This window comes from Pelodiscus sinensis, chromosome 29 (assembly GCF_049634645.1).
Source record: "Pelodiscus sinensis isolate JC-2024 chromosome 29, ASM4963464v1, whole genome shotgun sequence".
Classification (NCBI taxonomy): Eukaryota; Metazoa; Chordata; order Testudines; family Trionychidae; genus Pelodiscus; species Pelodiscus sinensis.
Window position 1 is genome coordinate 13,782,185 of NC_134739.1, and position 22,078 is coordinate 13,804,262.

A 22,078-nucleotide genomic window follows, 5' to 3' on the forward strand; every position below is an offset into this window, starting at 1 on the left:
TCAGAGTCTGCATCCTCAGGGTGGGGACCACCCTGCACACCCATGCACCCCTCTTCTCCAGCTCCCTCCCTCCTCATCCTCCTCCCCCTTCCTCCCGCTGGCCCCCTCTTCGCTCTGCTCTCAGCTTGGCCTCGGGCTTGTTTGCATCTGCATCCCCCTCGGGGTAGAGGGCGTGTGTGGGGGGGGGGGGAGCGGAGGGGCTAGAACTACAACTCCCAGCCTGCCCCGGGACCGCACCGGAAGGAGCCCCTGAGCGTGGCTATAAGGGGCCGGGCCCAGCCCTTCACCTCTTAAAGGGGCCGCGCCGGCTGCAGACGCCTGTCCTGCGGGAAGCGGTGAGGAGCCGGGGCAGGGGCGGTCTCCGGAGCGGGGGGCGCTGGGGTAGGGGGGAGGCAGCCATGGCCAGAGTGGGGGGAGAGGGGCATTGGGTAGGAGGGGGGCGGGAACCGTGGGAGGGGGGGGAGAAGGAAGAACCATGTGCAGAGGAGGGGAGGGGGGCATTGGATAGGGGAGGGAACCATGTGCAGAGTGGGGGGGGGGAGGGAACCATGTGCAGAGTGGGGGGCATTGGATAGGGGAGGGAACCATGTGCAGAGTGGGGGGGGGGGAGGGAACCATGTGCAGAGTGGGGGGCATTGGATAGGGGAGGGAACCATGTGCAGAGTGGGGGGGAAGAAACCATGTGCAGAGGAGGGGAGGGGGGCATTGGGTAGGAGAGGGGAAGGAACCATGTGCAGAGGAGGGGAGGGGGGCATTGGGTAAGGGAGGGAACCATGTCCAGAGTGGGGGGGGGGGGAAATGAGGGGGGCACTGGGTAGGGGAGGGGGGTGGTGGTGGTGGGCAATGTTCCCTCTTAACGTTTTCCATCCATGTGTGGAATACATTTTGTTATGCGCACCCAGGCATGTGTGGATGTGCACTGCCAGTAGAAAACCCATGCTGGCGCTGTGGGCGCTCTGCTAATCAGCTGGGTGGCACCTGACTCTCTCTTGGGTGGCCATGCAAGCACCCAGCTCCCAGGCAACTCTGGTGGCGGGGGGGGGCTGTTCTCTTTTCCAGGGGGTGGGGCAAATTCTGTAGCTTCTCCAGAATGTAGCGCCCCACCAGTGCTCCGCTCCCAGCTGGCCTCTGGGTGCGGGATAGGCAGCCTGTAGAAATAGAAGCCGAGCCACACAGCTAGGAACGAGGCCAGAGAGATGCTGTTGCTGTTCTATTGTCATTGCTCCTCCTGTGACTAACAGGGGAGTCCCTGCTTGGCTCTGCCTTTGAAACCTGCTCTTGGGTGGGTGCCCCTTCCCTGTCCATAGCATGGCCAGGAGTGGTCCCTGCTAGGGAGGGAATTGTAGAGTTGACTAACCGGTCAGCAAAAGCTTAGAGGTTAGTGCTATAGACCTGGCTTGCGCCGGATTCTGGACCTCCCCCTGCTGCGACTCTGCATTTAAAGTGTATTAGGAGCCAGGCGGGCAGGTAGCCCGGCTCAGTTCTGGCTCATTCTAGGTCTGGGAGATCAGACGCACACCCCCAGACAGGGGCGGCTGCTGCTGCTGCATCGGAGGCTACAGTGCGGGGCGACAGGTAGCTGGTCTGTGAGGGGAGCTGGTTTTTAAACTGGCTCCCCTCACTGACCAGCTCCCGCCTGGTACCCCACGCTGCTGCCTCCTTGGGAGTAGGGCCGGATTGTACTGGCTGCCGGCCCCCACCCTGGGGACTATAAAACAGTCGAGTATCATAGAATCATAGAGCTGGAAGAGACCTCAGGAGTCATCAAGTCCAGCCCCCTGCCCAAAGCAGGACCAATCCCAACTCAATCAACCCAGCCAGGGCTTGGTCAAGCTGAGACTTAAACACCTCTAGGGATGGAGATTCCACCCCCTCCCTAGGGAACCCAGCCCAGAGCTTCCCCACCCGCCTAGGGAAATAGTTTGTCCTAATCTCCAACCTAGGCCTCCCCCACTGCAACGTGAGTAACCGATAAGAATTCATGAGGTTAAACAACTATTCAATTAACCGATATTTCACATCCCTAGTCCCTACCAGGTGGCAAGTTCTCTTTCGTTATTACAATTCCAGCCCGCGAAACAGGCTGGCCAGGTTAGTGGAGTCTTGGATGTTGCTTTCCAACAAACAGCTCCCTGGTTCTCCCCCACCGCAACTGCAAAGCTATGGAGCAAAGGCCAGAGTTCTAGTAGCTTTGGGGAGGGGAGGCTGCCACAAAGGGGGCCCTCCCCCGCCCCTGGTTCAGTCCCAGCTCATGCTGGGTCCGGGGGCTACCCCCGCTGCGGCTCTGCATTTTAAATGTAGCGTGAGCCAGGCTGCCTGCCGAGCCGCAGCGGGGGTAGGTCCTGGACCTGGCGTGAGCCGGGACTGAGCAGGCCTTCCCTGATCCACTAATCGTGTAGTGGATAAAAATTGTATTGACTACGTGATTAGTGAATTACCCGCCTCTTAACAGCCTTTGTTTAATTCAGAGCTGATTCTGAGAACCTAGTCCCAGGTGTTGAACTCTGTAAGGGTACGTCTACGCTAGCTTGTTAGTTCGAGCAAGGTAGGATAATGAGGGCAAGCGGAGTTGCAAATGAAGCCTGGGATTTAAATATCCTGGGCTTCATTTGCATGTTCCCGGGCACCACCATTTTTAAATCCCCCTTAGTCCGAACTCCGTGTCCGCAGCTACACGCGGCACGGAGTAGGTAGTTCGAATTAAAGATCCTAATTCCAACTACCGTTACTCCTCGTGGAATGAAGGAGCAATGAAACTGGATGTGCTCTCTTCTCTTCTGCCAAGCCAGCCCCAAAGATTTTCTTCGGTCTTGCCTAGCTCTGTGCGGGGACTGGAGTCTCGGTATCCCAGTTACTGGGGGAATTGGGAACTGGTTAAATGAGGCTGGACCAACACCAGTTTAGCGGCGCAGGTAAAAACCAGTGGGGATTTCTAGACAGAAGTGACCTGTCGGCCAAACCCCGTGTGTGGGCTGGAGGAAGAGAGTGTGCGGGTGGTAATTTTTATTCAGACCGTTTAAAAAAAAAAAACCCAACAAAAAAACCAACCCAGGGATTTTGAAACACTTACTCAACAAACACTTGGGAGGCAAACACACCCTGTCAATTGAGGAGGAAAAAGAGGAGAGACACCCCCCCCCCCTTCCCCGCAGCAAACACTTAAGTCATTTAGGAAATTCTCCAGCAAAAGAACCAAACCAGTTGTCTTTATTTTTTAAGGCACAAATAAGCCACTTCCAGAGAGGCCGGCCAGACTTCTTTTCTAGTTCAGGACACAGCTAAGGCCCAGCCTGTATGCAAGGCTGAATTAGTTGAATTTTAATTTGATTTAAAATACTGATTTAGCGAAACAGTGAAGACCCCCTTAATCAGCGTTGCCAGCTGCAACTGTTTAAAAATCATGAGATCAGGTTAAAAATCCTGAGGCTTAAAGTGTGTCTGGAAGGGTTATGTTTTTAAGCTTCCTTTTTTGACGGCTGCTGCATCTTGAGTGGAGGTTTTCCAAGAACTATCCACAGTGACTCCAAGATCTCGCTGAGCTAATTGAGTTCCCCATCGCTTTATATGTCTAGTGGGGAGGATGTTTTCCAAAGTGTGTCACTTTGCCTTTGTCAACAATGAATTGCCTCTGCCATTGTGTTGCCCAGTTGGTGAGACCCCGTCTGAAGCGTTGGACTGGAGCAGTTTTGTATCTGCAGCAAATGTAGCTGCCTCGTTGTTTATCACGTATGAATGTGTTGAATAGGACTTGGTCCCAGGACAGGAAACGCACTCGTCACCTCTCGCCAGCCTGTTTATTCCTTCCCTTCGGGTCTCCTGTTCTAATCAGCCCACGAGAGGGCCGTCCCTCTTCTCCACTTCCTTGGCCTCCGCACCCTGAGTGACCAATCTCCCAGAGGGCAGGATCAACGGGGAGGAGGGAGATAGGGCCGTGATGTCTCTGGCATGGGGCGGCGAACGGCCCACCCAGCTGTGGGACTGAGCAGGGGGAAAACAGGGAGCTCTGCTGGAGGGGAAGGGGGTACAGAATCTCTGCTGGGGGAGATTCGGGGACTGTGGAGGGCAGGAAGGAATGGGGGGGTCCCTGTAATAAGTGCAGGCACCTGTCACTCGGATCTGACTCCTCTAACTGCGGGTCTGTTTGGTTTTGTCTGGACAGATGATTCCCTCTGGGCTCTGGCTGTAGGATGTTGGAGAATCAAGAGCAAGAAGTAAGGCGCTCGGGAGTTTCTGCCGTCTTCTGTTCTGGCTGGGGGGGGCTGGCAGGTTGGGGGACACAGGGAGCCTTTGAAGTCTGTCAAAGATCGGATCGTAGTGGTGAGTGTGTTAGCGCTCGCTAAGCTGGTGCTACACGAACGGGGAAGAGGAGGGGATCCCTTAGCTGGTAAGCAGGGCTTGTGGGGGTACTGTTGGGGTGCGCAGGGCAGGAGTGGTCTGCATAACACAGCTCCTGCAGTGTGAGCCTTTAAGGGTAGGAGGGGGATGGGAGATCTCTAATTTGGGGAACCCCAGGTCGAATGAAGCTCAGAGTGATTTGGACCCTTTACCCTTCCGAATCCGGTGCTCCTGAAATTGTGTACCCAACTTCTCCAGGGCCTTGTCTATGCTGGCCTGGTATAGGTGCTGCGGGCTCCATCTCTCGGGGCTTGATTTAGTGGGTCTAGCAAAGACCTGCTAAATTGAGCACTGATTGCGCTCCTGTGGACTCTGGTCTGCCACGGGGTGGAGAAGAATAAGGGGAGTCAGGGGGGAAGGGGGGAGTTTCTCTTGTGGTAACTCGACTGCAGAGACCCTACTTGTGTAGCTAGCTGGACGTTGCCCCCTTGTGTGGACCTGGCCCAAGGCAGCAGCATTGGCCCGAAGGTGCCGCTCTGCTGGGGGTGGCAGGAAATGCGGAACAGGCTGCTGTGCGTGGCTGTTGGCAGCATCTCCGTGGAGTGAGGCCTCGCGTCTCTGCCCTCAGGAGCTGACCACGGTGCGTGTTCAGGACCCTCGGATCCAGAACGAAGGCTCCTGGAATTCCTACGTGGATTACAAGATCTTCCTGCACGTAAGCACCGCGCGGCCTTGACGCCGACTCTGCCCCGTGGCAGCCGCCCTCCAGCCGGTTCAAATCCCAGCGCGCCCCACTCGGCCTCTCCTTGCTTGGAGCCCCATGCAGCCGGCGCTGGGGGAGGGTGTCGCATGGGGCCTCGGAGGTGGGAGGGCCCTGTCTGCGCCGAGGTTAACGATCCCACGGAACGGATCCTTGGCCGAAATCCCGTTTTGTCGTTAACACCGTCTGATCCCCTACCGCTGCAGAGGTGGCTGCGTTGCGCTTGCTTGGCTCTGGGCCGTTAGCTCTGCTTTACCTAGCCGATCCTTCGGTCATTTCCCGGAGGGAAGACGCCTCTGCGGGCATCTGTCTGGTCATCACAAGTGATTACATGGCAGTAGGGGAGGTTCAGGTTGGTCATTAGGAAAAACTTCCTGGAGGGGGAGGTTAAATGCTGGAATAAATTGCCTAGGGGGGTTAGACACTGTCAGGGCCGGTCGCCTGGGGCAGCAGGGCCATATGGGAAGAATGAGCTGGCATCTGCCCCCCCCCCCCCCGCTGCCCCCAGGCACCCTACAAGAAGCCGCCTCTGACCTTTCCCCTCCTCTCGCGTCTCCTTTCACAGACCAACAGCAAAGCCTTCACGGCCAAGACGTCGTGTGTGCGCAGACGATACCGCGAGTTCGTGTGGCTGAGGAAGCAGCTCCAGAAAAACGCTGGCTTAGTGTAAGGGGGTGAAATTCCTCCTTGGCCCCCTGCGCCCCGACCCCAGCGTCCCCTGAGCCCGGCGGGGAGGGGCTCCTGGCCCCCCGGAGGAAGCCATGTAGGCAGAGGAGAGCTGGGGCTGTACAAACGGGCCCGTAAGACTTGGGATGGGTGGGGGCAGCCAACCTCCGACTCCTCCGTGGGGTGGGGAAAGTCTGGTGGCCCGGGGGCCAGTCCTGCGGGGCTGGAGTGAGCAGGTGCCCAGCACCAATGTAGCTGCCTTGAGCGCTGCACCTGAAGTGCTCGCCTCCTTGGAGACTGCCCTCTCCTTCCCCCGGGTGTATCCTGCCTGCTGGAGCCGGGCTCGGACAGGCGACTAGCGCTGGGCCCGGGGGCTCCCCCCTCTCCGAAGGGCGGCGCTGGGTGAAAACGCTCGGCTGGTTGCATGAGCCTGGTCCCCTCGTGCCGCGACGTGGGCCCTGCGGGTACCGAGCTGTGTCCTTTCTCTGCTCCCGCAGGCCCGTCCCGGAGCTGCCCGGGAAGTCGACCCTCTTCGCCGGCAGCACGGATGAGTTCATTGAGAAGCGGAGGCAGGGGCTGCAGCAGTTCCTGGAGAAGTGAGTGGCGGGGGGGCAGCTCTCCGACTTGGCCGTGCAGCCCAGAGCCTCAGTGGGGCGGGGCTGTTCCACCCCAGAGCTCTGCTTCCCCGCAGGACAGGAGCCTGCCTCCTAGTGCCGGGCGTGTGGGGCAGCTGGGGAGGAGCGTTAGCACCAGGGAGCCTGGAGCCATAAGAGCGTCCAGACTGGCTCAGACCAAAGGTCCATCCAGCCCAGTGTCCTGTCGGCCCACAGTGGCCAATGCCAGGTGCCCCGGAGGGAGTGAACAGAACAGGGAACCATCCCGTGATCCCTCCTGTCGCCCATTCCCAGCCCTTGACAGACAAAGTCTCGGGACACCCTCCCTGCCCATCCTGGCTAACAGCCATTATGGACCTATTCTCCATGAACTTTCCTGGTTCTTTTTTTGGACCCTGTTGAAATCCTGGTCTTCACGCCCTCCTCTAGCAAGGAGTTCCACAGGTTAACAGTGCGCTGCAGGAAGAAACACTTCCTTTTGTTTGTTAATGTGCTACCCGTTCGTTTCCTTGGCCGACCCCTAGTTCTGGTGTTATGGGAACAAGTCAATCACTTTCCCTTATTCACTTTTTCCACACCAGTCATGATTGTATAGACGTCCATCCTGTCCCCCCGAGTCTCCTCTTAGGGTGGAGGTCTCAAAGGTCCAGAAGGGGTGGGGGGAGGATGGAAATGCTCCGGATCATTTTTAGCAGGGCCCTTCCCTGCCCGTGTTGTGTCCCAGCCCTGGGGCTCTGGCCCGTTCTGCAGTGACCCCTCCCTGCCTGTCTCTCTCCAGGGTGGTGCAGAACGTGGTTCTCCTGTCCGACAGCCAGTTGCATCTCTTCCTGCAGAGCCAGCTGCCGGTGCCCGAGATCGAGGCGTGCGTGCAGGGCCGGAGCCCCCTGACCGTCACGGAGGCCATCCTCCGCTACGCCATGTCCAACTGCGGCTGGGTGCAGGAGGAAGACCCCCGCCCTGCTCTCATGGCCGGGGCAGGACTCTCCGGCAGGTACCGGAGGGGTTTGCCGCTCGGGGGCTGGCGTAGCTGGAACTGGGCCAGGACCCAAGCCCCTTCCCCTTCTGGGCGCAGATCTGTGCTCGCCAGCCGGCAAAGCGGGGAGCCCGCCACAGCCTCGCTGGGCACGTGGCTAGGGGCCTTGGCGCCGCGTCGCCGCCGCTCTGCCCAAGAGGGATGGAGCTCGAGTTCCCACGATCCCCAGCCCCTCGGAGCCCGGGGCTCGTCCCGGCCGGCTCTGGGTGTTCTCTCTTCTCTCCTCCCCCCTCCCTTCCCGGCAGACAGAGCACGATGGGGGGGGCGATCAGTCCTGGCGAGGCTCTGCCCAGGCCCAGCAGAGATTTCTCGTGCCCCCCCAGGCCGGAGCCTTCCCCCCCCTTCCCTCCGTGTCCGTTTGGGGCCACACCGACAGATCTCCCCCCATCTGAGGGCTCTGTGCCGGGGCCATGCGGGTGGGGGGAAGAGGGGGGGCACAGGTGGCTGGCTCTGCAGGCTGCACCTGTCCTGCTCTAGGACCAGCTGCGGAGGAGGCTCCACGTGGAGAAGAGGCAGGGAAGGGGAAGGGGGAGGGGCAGAAAGGAAGCTGCTCTCTCCCCTCCAGGGAAGCAGAATTGGGGGAGGCGGGGCCCCATTGCTCAGGTGGGGCCAGCTGGAGGGCGCTGGGGTCCTAGCACCGCTGGCTGCTTGGTGCCGGCCGTCCCGGGAGCTGGGGGAGGGTGGAATGAGCAAGGGGCTGGCGCCCTCCTCTGCCCCCCCAGCTGTTGCGCGGGGCGGGCGGGGGTGCAAAGCCAGGCCTGCCTCTTGCCTTGAGCCCCCTCCTCCATCCGCCTCTCCTGCTCCTCTCCCCAGCGGCGCTGGTCTCGCAAGCCCCCCTGGCCGGAGCTCCCTGGACGCCCCGTTGCCCTGGAGCGACTTCGGCCTGGAAGACGACCCCTCGGACCGCCTGGCCTCTCCCACGGAGCCGCTGGCGGCGGAGTGAGCCGGGGCGCCCTGCCGAGAGACTGGGCTGGCAGCCGAGGGCTCCCGTGGGTGCGTGATTGGGGCCGGGCACGTTCGGCCTCCCCGCCCCTCTGCCCGCAGCTCGCGCCCACTTCCTGCCCCCGGCTTGTCCTGGGAGGGGTCCGGGGCTGTGAGAAGGGAACCGGAGCTTAGAGCCGGAGTTGATTCTCCCCAAGGGGGTGTCCTGCTCGTGGGCAGCTGGAACACAGAGCCAGCTCGCTTCGTCCCTGGGAGCCGGGGGCCGGGGCAGGGGCGGGGGGTGCACAGATCCTGCCTGAGATGTTTCCTGGCTCCCTCCTTGCCCGGCAGCAGCCTAGACCTGGGGCTTTGTAGCATTTCCCGCGGAGAAACCGGCCGTGTTGGACCAGCAGCCTGGACCCCGCCTCCTGGCTCGGCTCGGCATGCGGCTGCAATCCCCTCTGCCGGGGAGGGGCGCCAGGAAGCGGGGGTGGGGGCACGTGTTGCGGTGGGATGATGAGGCCAGAAGGGGGCTCCCCTCTAGGATAGGACCCCCAAACCAGGGCTTCCCGGCCGGAGAGTGAAGCTTTGGGGCTAGCCCAGGCCTGCCAGAGCTTCCTAGCCAAGGGGGGAAGGGGAGGCAGGTGAGCCCCCGAGGCAGCCAGGGGGCAGAGCAGGACAGAGGCCAAAAGTCCCCCAGTCGCCAACGGGCAGCTCCCACCGGGGCCTCTGCTCTCGGGCCGTCGGGCCCGTTTACCCTGCGGCTCCCTGCACCTTTCCACCAGCCCCTGCTGGCGTCACGGCCAAGCCCCGGGCCGGGAATAAACGTGGGCTGCACGAGACGCTGGTGACTTCTCTGGCGGAGAGGGAGGGGGGGGCAGTCATGGATTGCGGGGGGTAGAGGGGAATAATGGGGCTGCTGCATCGGTTTAAGCAGCGGCCGTGGGGCAGGGGGAGGCACCCCAGAGCCGATCCCTGCGCCGGTTGCATTGGCCCACGGCTGCTGTGGGGGAAGAAAGGGCTTTTCCTGCTGCCCAGCCTGTCCGGATCCGACTTACCTCTGGGGTGGCTCTCGGGGGGGGGGGGGGGGGGGCTGCCGGACGGAGGGGTCTGGCTCTGTGGGGCAGGTTGGCGGCTCTGCCGGGCAGGAGCCTGCGTCTCTGGCTCCGTGGGGCAGGAGAGCGGCGCTAGCGGGTTTTTGTACGGCGGGACCCCCGGGGCGGGGGCAGAAACCATTGCAGGGGAGAAGCCGGCCGGTAGAACGTGTGGGGTGCACGCATGTAGCGTGGGGCAGGGAGGGAAGGGGCTGGCGGAAGCTGCGATGGAGTCTACCAACCCCTCCCCAGGGCTGACCTTGCTCCCGGGGGCTCAGAACCAGCATGAGCTGGCACCCGGGTGAGGGGCCGGGCCGGGCCGGGCTGTAGCCCAGCACTCCGGGGAGAGGCGGGGGCTGGGGGAAAGGCAGGAACACAGCCCATGATGCGTTGTGAGGCTGGACTCGGTTTCCCTCCCAGCACTTGCTGGTGGAGCCGGGCCCCCTTGGAGGTGCCTGGTTTGTCTCCTGCGGGGGCTGGGTTGGCAGGTGCCACCGGGGCTCTTGGGGTGTTGCTGCCGGGGCTGGGTGCAGCGCCCCCGTAACGCGGGGGGCAGGCGGGTTCCCCCAGACCCTCGGGGGGTTGAAGTTTTTCCGTGCCCCTGTGCGACGTGGGGGTGTGGGGGGGGGGTGCAGCCTGCAGAGGCGAAGCTAAAATGTCACACGAAGTTCATTTAAAAACCCCGACAGATGCTCCCGAATGGGGGCTGCTCTGCCGATTGGTTGGGGCTGCCTCATGCATATTCATGAGCGCACAGCTCCAAATGGTGCAGCTGGGAGGCCAGCTGTGCCTACCGCTCGGCTCTCGAAACTTCCAGCCTGGAGCAGGCTGGCTCGGCTCCCCAGCCCAACCCGCCAGGCCGGCCCACTGGGGCTGCCCTGCCGAGCGCTGCCCTGGGGCTTGCCCCTCCACCTGCACCCCCCCCCTTCCTTCCCAAGCTGGCTGGGTTGGCCGCAGCCTCCTCCCTTTTCCTGGGGCGGCTCCCCTCCCCTCCCCTCCCCTCCTGCCTGCTGCTTCACCTACTCCCCCCCCCCCCCCCAGAGCTGGCTGCAGCTTGGGGGCAGACAAAACGATTTCTAGAGCCGCTGCCCAAGCTCTGTGCTAATTATCAATCCTGCTGCAAACGCACCTCCCTTGGCTGGGGGGGGGGGGGGGGGAACTGAATCCCTGGGGGGGTTTCTTTGGGGTTTGAGGGCTGCTGACCCACAGAACCCCCCCAAAATACCTCACTGATGTGGCCCCCGTATTCCCCTCACCCAGCAGAGTTCTGGGGGAAGGGGCCGGATGGATAGATTGTGTGGGGGCCCCCCCATAATCTGGTGTGGGGCCAAAAATGAGGGGGTTCAGTGTGTGGGAGGGGGCTGTCTGGAAGTGGGCTGGGGAGTGGGTGCAGGGGTGGAGCGCCAGCGCTGGCTGCCTAAGGCTGGGGGGAGCCCTGGGCTGGGGGGGGCGGATCTGGCCCCGGGGCGGCACCTGGGAAGGGTGGGGCATGAGCGGTGCAGGAAATGGGGGGCAGGCCCGTCCCTCCGCCGTGGCTGCCTCCGGGGTGGCTCGTTCACGCTCGGTCCGGCCCTCGTGCCGGTCGGGGCGTTGGGTTCCCGGGGCTGGCGAACGTTCGGCCCGGCCCCCTGCAGACGCGTTGCACGAAGGGCCATCGGGGGGAGCCAGCCCAGGGCGTGGGAGGCTGCGGGCTGGACCCCTGCTGTTCCCTTCCGGCAGCCCCAGTTCCCCGGCCGTGGGCTCTGCCCCTGCCACACTGGCCAGGTGGCTCGGGCCTACTGGCGGCGCCTCCCCCACCCCGCAGGGCCTGGCGGAGCCCCCGCCCCCGTCTGGGCGCCAGCTCCTCCCCAGCACCCCCTGGGGCCTGGGCAAACAAATTACAGCACATGCACCTCCCCCCAGCTCTAACCGCCCCCCCATCGCCTGGCCCAGCCCCAGCCGAATTCCAGCCAGGTGCCACCTGCTGCCTCTGCCGCCGGCGTTTCACCTGCCCACGGGGAAGCTGCTGCCCAGAGCCAGCTGGCTGCCATACAGAGGACTCCCCAGCCCTACAATTTAGTGCTGAGACGGTGGGGGGCTGGGCGCCGCCCCCCCCCCCCCAGCCCTTGTCCAGGGACCTAGTTACCTGGAGCAGAGCTGAGCTAGTCCCCCTCTCCTCTCCCCCACCCACCCCCGCAAAGTCTCCTGTGTGCCAGGCCGCAGAAAGTGCCCTGCTTTCAGTTCCAGCCCCTGCCACTTTTCAAGAGCAAATGGGTCACCACTGCGCGCTCTCTTGGGTGGAATCACAAGGGCTGTGTGTCCTAGGCCCTCTACTGCTAATGAAGAGTCTCCTAGCCCCCCAAGAAGTGGGACGGGGAGGGGCCGTGCCGAGGGAGCGGGAAGGGGAGAGTCCTTGCCGGGCCGGGGAAGAGCCAGCTGGGCCCGCGTATAACGTGGGGAGCCGCGGTGCTGGCTGGGGAGTTCTACGTGTGTTCTGCCCGCTCGCGGCTGAGGCGGTCTGTGTGCAGCCCACGCGTTCTAAACCCCTCGTGCAGACAGACCCATCACGGCGCGCAGGGGGGGGGGTCCTGGGGACATGGCGGATGAACCCAGGCATCCTGGTTGCCCGTGCCCCTATTCCTCCAGTGCTGCTCCCACCCCAGGCTGCAGGGAGAGCAGGGTCAGGTTCTTTCGTCAGTAACTGCTGCTCAGATCACCCTACCGCAGGGAGGTGTGAGAGTCGCACCTGCTCCACCCAGCAGCCCAGCTCTGCCCCCGTTAGCGCTGAGCAGCCATGAAAGTGTTAACAAAAGCGTAAAGTCGTTGTCATTAGGTTTCAGAGTCAACACCCCATTGAGCTGAATGGGGGCCATGTGCACCTGCCGCCGCGTGACCGAGCTGGGCTGCCTGCAGACTCAGGCAGACCGGGGCAGAGATTTGCGCGGACGTTCAGCAAAAGCAACCCGCCATCCAACCAAGGATCAGCTCACCCGATTTCCCTTCCTGTCTCCCCCGCACTCTTCACTGCCTCTGGGGCCCTACGAGGCTGGTGGCCCCCCCTCCTCCCTGCGGAGCATCACGCCGACACCTGCCAGCAGGGAAAGGCCAACACAGCCGCAGAATCGCTGCACCCGGCTGCACCAGGAGGCACAACTATGTCTCCAGAACAGCTGTTCAAAAGGGGGAGGGGACCTGTCCTTTTGAGCCCTCCCAGTGTGTGATACGAGGCAGCCAGGCCCTGCTTAACCCGCTCCCTGTGCAGCGCCCCCGTAGCAAACGCCTGTCCCAGCAGCAGCACGCGCGCCAAGCCTACTAGCGACCCGGCTTCCCCCCGACCCACAGGCCCTAGCTCCCTGGCCCGGGGCCCTGCTGGGTCTACCAGGCCTTGCCCACCTCTGCTGTGCGTTCCCTGCCATGGACACAGCAAACGGCCCGGCTAGGTGGGGAACAGGCAGGAATCCCCTTATCCACGTGGCCCCAGCTTACCAGGACCCGGCGGGGATGGGGCAGGCGGTTCCTCCAGCCCAGCTGCTCTGCAGGTCCACTCTGGGCACCTTGGGAGCTTACCAGGCAGCCTGTGTGTCTCCTGGTGGTGCACAGCTGCCCATGCCTCGGTGCACAGAACAAAATTTATTCCACACGGATTTAAAAAAAAGAGCGGGCATGTGGCGCCGTAGTATCAGTATTGCCATTACTGGCGCATCTACGTGCCCAAGGCCTGGAGCAGCCCGCCCCCTCCCCATGGTGGCAGCTGTTGCATAGACACTGCCCAAAAAGCAGGTCCCAGGTCGGCCATGGCCCCACGGCTCCCTTGTCTCTGGAGGGCGCGGTGGTTCCAGGAGCCAGGGCATGGGACCACCCTGTGGGTGCTCAGCGAACGCCCCCCCCAAACCCGGTCTGTGCTAGCGCGAATGCGAGGGGCTCTGTGCCCCGCAGGCACTGCCCCCCCCCAACCCCACATGTGCCCCACACTCAGAGGCGAGGAACTTCTGGGCCCGCTACAGCAAATCGCCCGCCACCTCCCCCAGGCAGGATCGCGCCCCTGGGCGCCGGAGCCACCCGAAAAGTCTGTCGGCACCTCACAGCTCTGGATGTCAGCCCTTAGCCCAACCTAGCCCAGGTGGGCATGCAAGGCCCAGCCCCACCCGGCCCCCTGGCCCGGAGGCCCCCCCACTCTGCCCCCCCCTGCTCCTGCGAACGGGCTCGGAGCGTTTCGGCTCGTCGCCCCGCCGGAGCCATGGCACCTCGTGGCCGGTTTCGGCCGCTCGCTCGCCACCCCCAGGTGCTCGCCTCCCACCCCATTGGCGTGCTCAGCCCTGCATGCAGCCCTCTGCCCTGCCTGCTGGGGGGCGGGAGCTGGGGGAGACGGCTGGGCTGCCCGGTGGGGCGGGGCCGACGTGGCTGCCAGGCACAGCTGGCTCCTCTAGCGTTTGGCCCTGCACGGTGCAGCAGGAGCGGCTGGCAGCAGGCACGAGTCGCCATCTGCGCCCCAGGTCCCTGCCTCCGGCCTGGCTGCGACTGCTCCCACCCCCCGGCCGAGCTGGCGGGCGAAGTGCCCACCAGACAGCCTGGCCAGGCCCGGTGCTCCGCTTTGTTCCTGCTGGCCCTTAGCTCCAGCCCTCTTGCCTGAGCGTCCAAGGGCACCGCGTCTGCACCCCGGATCGGCAGCGTGGGCCTGTCTCTGCTGGAGACGCCTGGCCCCAGGCCTGACCCACCGCCCGCTCCGGGCCGCGGAGACGTTCCTGGGGAAACCGAGCCCCTGGCACCAGAGGGCACTTAAATACCCGCTTAAGGCCGTGCTCCCACTGGTGGGCTGGGCTGGAACCGGCCAATGCCGCCCTGAAACGGGCCGGGCCCCTGGCAGCGTCAGGGCGCAGGGTCCCCCTAGGCAGCGGGCGTCAATTCCAGCAAGGCAGGCGGCTTCCCCCCCTTGGCCCGAAGCTGCGGTGAACAGTTAGCTACCACCACCTAGTGGCACTTGGGGGGCACAGCCTCTTCCTGCCTCCCCCGCCCAGGGGGTGGGATGGGCCAGGCCCTGGCTGGCTGCACTGCCAGGTTATCCACGCCGGGCGCGTCGCCCCACAGGTCAGCCGCGTTAGAGGTGAACCCGCTTCCCCCGGGCTGTGTCTAGACTGGCCAGTTCTTCCGGAAAATCAGCCGCTTTTCCGGAAAAACTTGCCAGCTGTCTACACTGGCGGTTTGAATTTCCGCACAAGCACTGACTTCCTACTGTAAGAAATCTGTGCTTCTTGTGGAAATACTGTGCTGCTCCCGTTCAGGCAAAAGTCCCTTTTGCGCCAGAGGGCCAGTGTGGACAGCTCAGATGTTTTCTGCAAATAAGCCCCGATCGCGAAAATGGCGATCGGGGCTTTTTTGCGCAAAAGCGCGTCTGGATGGGCACGGACGCTTTTCTGGAAAAAGTGCTTTTGCACAAAAGCGTCCTGCCAATCTAGACGCTCTGTTCCAAAAATGCTTTTAATGGAAAACTTTTCCGTTAAAAGGATTTCCGGAAAATCATGCCAGTCTAGACGTAGCCCCGCTGTCCCGCCCTCCTTGCGACATGAGGGCGCCGGGAGTCAGAGGGCGACGTCCTCCCGCGCCCTGTTATTTTGCCGTGACGCCGAAGCCACGGCTGGCAGTGTCGCTGCAGGCCACGTTAGTTCGGCATCGCGCCCGTGATCCCGCACGACCGCCGCTGGGTGGGCGCCCCCGGAGCCTCCCCAAATAACTCTCGACATAAGCTCAGTCCCGCTGCACGTGCAGGCCTTACAATGTCGACATAACGGGCTCAGGAGTGCGGAGGCTGCCCTTGTTCTTTCGAAATAACTCCCCGGGGTAGACAGGCCAGGCTGGCGGTGGAAGCTCTGTTGTCCCCCAGAGGGAGGAACGGCACGGCCAGCCCGGCCTTCCAGCCCCGCAGCGGAGCGGAGGGAAAGGCCGGGCGTGGGCCGCCTGCATTTACTGAGCTGGGGTCCAGCAGGGCGGGAGGAGGACGGCCGCTTCCAGCGTTGTGTGTCCGCCTGGCCCACGACCCGCTCGCCGACTCCCTCCGGCGGCAGACAGAGCCGGGGACTGAGCCTCCAGGGAAGCAGAGAACCAGACCCAGGGAGAGCAAAGGGAATCGTTTGTATTTTGGGCCCGCCACGGCTGGATAGAAAACCGTGCGGGCTGCTCAGGCGTCTCGGCAGCCGGGGGAGGAGCCGTGGCTCAGGCCACGTACCATCCAGGAGCAGGGGGCACGAGTCTCTTCCCATGGAGGTGGCGGAGGCGTCCCCCGCGGGGCAGCAAGAGAGAGGACCCTCGGGGCGGGGGCTCTTGTTCGGTATCTCAGCACAGTCAGGGAGCCGGGAGAGCGACACCAGGAGGGAGTCTAGGAGGAAAGAGACACAGGAATGACTAGCGGGGAGGGGAAAGCCACCTGCCCTGCCCCTCTCCCTGCCCTGCCCGGCATCTCACGCAGCAAGACCCTCCCGCAGCAGGGCCCCGGGCTGCTGGAATGGGATGAGGTGGCTCCGTGTGATGCAGCAAGTGGCAGCGTGGGCCAGTGGTTAGCACCGGGCAGCAGGCACCTGGGTTCTACGTCTAGCGCCGCGGCTGGCCTGGCACATGAGCAGCCAGCCCTGTGCCTCAGTTTCCCCAATCAGTCAAACTACCCACCTGCAGCTGGGGCTTGGGGATCTCGGTGGGAAAAGCACCCTGCGGGGTCTTGGCGTGGCTACCGAGAGGCAATGTTTTCGGGGAACAAAACTTGCCGGGGAACCCGCCTTGGCCACGTGTCGCACAGGGACCTCAAAGCCACCGACAAAAGCCAGGGACACGGTCAGCAGATGGAGCCGACTCCGACATCTGTCCCTGGCCACGGAACAGCTGGGAGCGGAGTTAAGAACCCGGCCGCCCTGACGCTTTGCCTCACCTTCCTACCTAAAGCACCATCTGCTCACCCCCCTGCTCCCCTCCCCTCTCTCGCAGATCCCCAGGATGGGTTGCCTGCTCCAATGCAGGGCAAACACCAGAAGAGGGAGCCAAAGGCAAAATCCTCCCCGGTTTCCCCAGGTCAAGCTGCTCAAAAGTCCCTGTCCCAGCACCAACTCTCCCTCGACTCTCTGTCTGTGTGCGGAATAAATTTTGTGACGTGCACCCAGGCACATGCAGATGTGCACCCCCAGGAGACACACGCGTGCGTTGCAAAGCAGCGGCCATGCCTCGGAGCCCCCGGATCATCTCTCCTCCAGTTCGTAGGCGGCGGTGAGGTATTCCTTGGGGACGATGCCCACCTCGCTGTTCCGCTCGCCGACCCACCAGCCGTACATGTTGTACTCCTGCGAAAACACAGCAAGCGAGAGGCCGGCTTAGCCAGGCTGGATGAGACACTCAGGCCTGCAGGGGCTGGACTAGAAGACCCCTTGAGGTCTGTGCCAGGCTTCTGGGTCTTAGGGAGGGCGGAGGGTAGGAGGGGGCCTGACTTTACCCCCGTCTCCTTGGGCAGGTCGATTGTAGCCACATTTGCAAAGGGACCACTCAGGAACACGGCACCCAGCGTGAGCCCAAAGTAGGAAACAGTCACAGGAGTCTCAACGCTCGTGAGAGACCAGGCGAGGCTGAGGAGCTGGGGGGGGGGGGGGGGGGTTCAGCTCTGGAATAAATGGCCTAGGGAGGGTGTGGAATCTCCACCACGGGGTATTTAAGAGCAGGTTAGACACACACCTGTCCGGCAATGTCCCCTCTAAGTGGTTCCATCCATGTGCGGAATAAATTTTGTTGTATGCACCAAAGGTGCATGCAGATGTGCACCACCAATAGAAACACACTGCCGGTTCTGGGCACGCTGCCAATCAGCTGGGCGGCACCTGAATCTCTCCTGGGCAGTCACCCCAGCGCTCAGCGTCCAGGGAGCACTGCTGTCAGGGATGAGCGAGAGGGAGGGGATGGGACTTCCAGGCCCCTTCCAGCTCCAGTGTATGATTTTAGGAATGTCCGAGGCCCCTGTACCTGCAGGGCGCAGAGTAGCAAGAGGTGCCCCCAAATCCCAAGTCACTTACCTCCCCAGGCAACCTCCCCTGCACCCCAAGATCCTTTCCAGTCTGAGCTGAGAGGAGATTCCTGTCCCACGTGCTCCCCCTCTCCCCCCCCCCCCGGTTATCAATTACACCCTGAGCATGTGAGCAAGACCCACCAGCCATGCCCCTGAGAGCGAGAAAGCTCAGCACTGACCCAGCGCCCCGGCCCCCTCCTCCAGCGACGGGCCAGCTGTGCCGCTTCACAGGAAGGAGCCAGAACCCCCCCCCCCCGGCAAACAGATGGGGAGGGAGGAAATACTTCCTGCCCCCGCCCCAGGTGACGGGCTGGGGCCTGAAGCATGAGATTAAACCCCGGTGGGGAAACTGAGGCATGGAAGGGCTGGGGGTCGGGTCACACGAGGCGTCTGCAGCGAGCAGAGAAAGAACCCAGCCCTCCCGAGGCCCAGCCCCCCTGCGCGGGGATTGCCAGCCCAAGAGCTCAGCCTCCCCAAACCCAGCTGCACCTCCGGCTCCCCGCTGCCAGTGCCAGGCAGGAGCAAACCCCCGCGCGGGGGGAGGGCTGACTTCAGCAAGTGACGCACTCACCAGGGCAGATGCGTCCGAATCTGGGAGCCAAACAGCCATGCCAGGCTGCTGGGTCCCAGAGCCATAAAACGCCCCCCCCCCCCCCCCCGGCCGCGTTGCAAGCCCCAGGGCTAGGGTCCCCCCACCAGCATGGGGGAGCCCGCGCCGGTGCTCCAGTCCCCCCGCTTCCCACTTGTGTGCAGCCCATGACTGATTTTTCTGTGGGTCAGCCGCCCCCGGGGCCCACACGCTGGCCTAGAGCTTTGGATGGCAGGGGTCCGTCAGGCCCTGAACGGAGCCATCTCGCCTGCCCCTCCGGCCACGGCCGCGCCGCCCCCGCCCGAGCACCACGAGGCCTGTTAAAAGAATTCCTGCCTTGACGAATTGCCGGGGCGCTTGCGATGGCTCGTAATCAAAGGGAGGAAAATGCAAATGCCAGCCAGCCGAGAACCCTCCGCACCAAACGTTTATTCCACTGCACGGTGCCAAAAAGAATTAAAACCACATTAAACTCCCAGCAATAATGTGTAAGCCCTCGTCTCCAAGTGCCAAATTGCACCGCGCTGGATCATACAGATGTTCGTTAATTATGCTAATTTTTATTAAACTATTAAAACACGGAGTGCACTGGCACGGCGAGCCACAGCCCGGCGCCGGGTGAACCCTGCGCTTGTCTGGAGGTGCTCATTTGCGAAGATGCTGACGCTGAGGTTTGGGGGGTGCTGAGCAGCTGGGTTTTTCCGGGGCAAAGGGGGAGGGCGGGGGAGGGCTGTTTCCCTTGGAAGCGGCCTCATCAGCTTCCCGCCGGGCCTGCGGGGTCTGTGCAGGCAGCCTGGGACGGGGGAGGCTCTGTTGGGGGGCCACTCAAACATCATCTGGACCTGCACAGTGGTGGCGAAGAGCCCCGTGGGCCTGCGGAGACGGGGGCGAGCCAGGCCTGCAGGTCCCGGCTGCCTCGTGGATCTCCAAGCACGTGGCGCTGCCTCATGTAGCCCCATCGCACGGCTGCAGCGCCTGAGGCCACGGAGGGAAAAGTGCCGGGCCCACGGCCAGCGACTAGGGTTGCCAGATGGTTTAACAAAACATACCGAACCCCTCCCCCCCCAAAAAAACAGGAAAAAATTCTTTTGAATTAAAAAAAAAAAAGGGGGGGAGACCAAAGTTATTGACCCCCCCCCAAAAAAAGTCACTGCGCCTTTAAATGGCCCTGCACACCCCCGCCAGACACAGTCGGGGAAAACTGTCCCCACCGGGCTTCCATCCGCGGGAAACAGGAAATACAGGATATTTCACATGTCCAGTATTTTCTGGGTTTTTTTTTATCGGACGGGGGACCCAAATAACCGACAGCCTGGGCAAAAACCGGACACCTGGCACCCCTACCCGCAACTCAGTCCCGGTGGCTTGCACAACCCAGGGAGGCAAGATCCTCTCCTCCCAGGCCTCCTCGTGCGCGCCAGTGGGACGCCGTTGGTTTACACGGCGCGCCCGGGCGAAAGGAGAGCCCGCCGCCGAGCCCCCGCACCAGGACGCCACCTCCTCACGGCACCGGGAGGCCTCGGGTCTGCTCCCTGCACCTCTTCCCTCCAACGCAGCGGGCCGGCCCGGGGCCTGGCAATCGGCAGGGCCGGGCACCCCTTCCCAGACCCGGCAGCCAGCGGGTTGGCGCGCAGGGCCGGCAAAGGATGGGTGCAGCTCATCTCCCGCCGCGAGGGGAGAGGGAGACCCCGTTCCCTATTTCACAGCTTGACCCGGCCTCCTGCGTTTTCCCCCTGTTGCCATTTATGGCCACGGGAACATCGCGGCCCCCTCTCCAGGATCCGCCGGTCCCACGGCCTCGGAACCCTCCACCATGCTGCCAAGGCCTGGCCTGCAGGTGCCGGGATGGGGGGGGCGGAGAAGCAGCAGGCTGCTCCCTATAACCCTGAGAAAAAGGAGACGGAAGCCCCTTGCTACAGGACGGCAGCATTTTCATGGCCAGCTGCCCCCGATCTCTTGCAGGGCAGCTCAGCCAGGCCCGGGAGTGACCGTGCCTCTCGGCGAGACGGCCGGGCTGCGTTCTCTGGGGCTGGACATCGGCCCAGCCTGGACGCCCACGGAGCGACGGCGACCACCTTCGACAGGCCTTCCAGCCTCTGGTGCTCATTTAATTCCAGGCCTCATGTTAATGGTTCCCGCCCCACTGGGGCCCAGAACCTGGGAGAGAGAGGGAAATGGAGCCCCCAGGATCACTGAGCCAGAAGCTTCCCCCACCTCTGGCCCTGCCCCGGGGGGGGACGTCTGCTCCGGGCGGCGGAAGGAGAACTCATTGGTGTGGCGAACAGGCTGCCCTTTGGCTCTGCGGGCTATGCAGGCCCAAAGCGAGAGACCGCTGCTGAAACGCGTCCAGGCTCAGCAGACAAAAGGCGGGGGGACGGGGACGTCAGAGGGGTTACCCCCCTTCAACAGGCAGGGAACTGAACCTTGGCTCCTGACTCACGCCGGTGCTTCTAACACGCCCATGGCTTGCACCCTGAAGCAGGGCCTTCATGCAGCTCCCCGCCAATGTTCCCTCTAAGCCTGTCCTTCTGTGTGCAGATTTTGGTTCCCGTGTGTGGAATAAATTTTGTAACATGCACCGAGGCAGGTGCAAATGTGCACCACCAGGAGAAACACCAGCCTCACAGTGGGCACCCTGCTAGTCAGCGGGGTGCATTTGAATCTCCCCCCAGCACCTGTCCTACAGGGAACCCTGCTCCTCTCCTCGTCCCCAGGGCTGACGTGACTGTAGCTGCAGACAGCAATGCTCCTCCTCCACCAAGTGCTCCTTTCCGTCTACTAAAAGTGCAGTGGACAGTGTTGGCCCCTCACCCCTGCTCCGGGTCCCGGGCGACATCCACCCGCCTGCCGCACGCCCTCGTAAACAACCCGTGCCTCTTTCAGGAGCGCAATCCATCACCCTCCTCCCCCGCGCTTTGCACAGAAGATCAATGATCCTTTGATGGATGCTCAAGGAACAGCCAATCAATCAGGGACTTATCGGTTTATGATTGCTCAGCTCCATTACGGGTGCGTGGGTGTCATACGTTACCGTTAGTCAAACGGAGGATCCCGCGGCATAGGGGATGCGTGCCATGTGCTTGTCCAGGGTCTGCCGCCGCAGGCGAGTTTTAGGCCAGGGCATCCCTACCTCTGTGGATCCAGAAAACCAGCTCAGAGCTCAAGCCGGCTCTGAAATTTACCTCCCTCGGGGAATTCCAGACCTGAAGCTGGCAGAAAGCGGACGGTCACTGCGCGGAGACCCCGTCGGTTGTGGAAGCATGCTCCTGTTCCCCCCACGCCGGGGGCTGGGCATGCCCGCGAGGAAGAGGGCACCCGGTCAAAGGCCCAAGCGCAGGGTGATGCCAGGAGGCGGCGCCCCCATCCCCACGACTTCGTCTCCCAACAAAGCAGCATTTCCTCCCCCAGCCAGGGCCCAGAGTGGCGTGCCTCAGTTTCCCCAGATCTACAGCATTAACCTATAGGCTTTTGCTTAGCGGGCAGTCGGTTACTCGATTGATGATGCAGCGTTTCGCCGAACCCGTCGCAAGGCGGAGGAATGATTACATTGGCCCCCCAACGATTATTTAGTTGCTCTCGCCAGGAACTTGCTCCATGGGTTCCCGCGGGCCGCTGGCGGGCAGGGCGGAGGATACACGCGGCTAGGCAAAGCCTAGGGTGAGGGCTGGAGGAGGGGTGGAGTGGGATGGGGAGGGGTCTGCCCACCGCCCAGGGCCGGGCCCTGCTGGTATCCGTGTCCAATGTCATAACAGGCTCCCCACCCCGTGACCCTCCCCGGCAGGCGTTCGGGATGGTGCAGGTAACTGAAAAGAGGATCCGCGGAGGCCAGGCCGGCTGTCTCACTGGCCCGCAACCGTCTGCTCAATTCCTCCCTGGCCCGGGCCCTCGGGTTTGCACCACAGACGAATTGGGCCCTCCCGGCCCAGGCTCCGATGGGTCAGTGGTCTCTCTGCCGCGCCTAAACTCCAGAAGCATCTGCCCGGCCCAGCCTCTGCCCCCTGTGAGAGTGGTGCCAAGCCAGAGCGACTCCCCGGAAGGCAGAGGAGCGACTCTGC

General features: G+C 62.9%; 2 protein-coding genes across 7 annotated transcripts in view; one reads left to right on the top strand and one right to left on the bottom strand.

Annotated features, from left to right (window-relative positions):
* The first annotated feature begins 244 nt into the window (after positions 1 to 244).
* Positions 245 to 9,171, top strand: SNX11 (sorting nexin 11). 3 transcript variants are annotated; one of them, XM_075911308.1, is made up of 7 exons: positions 245 to 335; positions 4,160 to 4,211; positions 4,964 to 5,050; positions 5,661 to 5,761; positions 6,259 to 6,357; positions 7,154 to 7,366; positions 8,222 to 9,171. In XM_075911308.1, exons 2-7 carry the CDS (start codon positions 4,188 to 4,190, stop codon positions 8,349 to 8,351), a joined length of 654 nt encoding a protein of 217 aa, XP_075767423.1. In that variant the 5' UTR covers positions 245 to 335; positions 4,160 to 4,187; the 3' UTR covers positions 8,352 to 9,171. The 3 variants fall into 3 exon arrangements, with proteins under 3 accessions (XP_075767423.1, XP_075767425.1, XP_075767422.1); XM_075911307.1 differs by having other exon boundaries at positions 252 to 335; positions 4,805 to 5,050; XM_075911310.1 differs by lacking the exon at positions 8,222 to 9,171 and having other exon boundaries at positions 4,805 to 5,050; positions 7,209 to 7,347.
* Positions 9,172 to 15,513: 6,342 nt separating this feature from the next.
* The window catches only part of SKAP1 (src kinase associated phosphoprotein 1), a 235,024-nt gene continuing 228,459 nt past the window's right edge, over positions 15,514 to 22,078 (bottom strand). For 3 of the 4 annotated variants that reach the window (XM_075911452.1, XM_075911455.1, XM_075911453.1), the window contains 2 exons: positions 16,605 to 16,721; positions 15,514 to 15,772 (listed from right to left, as the gene is read on the bottom strand). In XM_075911452.1, the coding sequence (XP_075767567.1) occupies positions 15,739 to 15,772; positions 16,605 to 16,721 (151 nt within the window). In that variant the 3' untranslated portion in view covers positions 15,514 to 15,738. Of the gene's footprint in view, positions 15,773 to 16,604; positions 16,722 to 22,078 lie in introns of those variants that run through there. The other variant, XR_012898048.1, reaches the window with a different exon arrangement.

Coding starts and splice junctions, on each gene's coding strand:
- SNX11 (XM_075911307.1), top strand. CDS start 4,188: ATGTTGGAGAATCAAGAGCAAGAA. Junction 4,212..4,804: donor TGGAGAATCAAGAGCAAGAA/GTAAGGCGCTCG, acceptor CTACTTGTGTAG/CTAGCTGGACGTTGCCCCCT. Junction 7,367..8,221: donor GGGGCAGGACTCTCCGGCAG/GTACCGGAGGGG, acceptor TCCTCTCCCCAG/CGGCGCTGGTCTCGCAAGCC.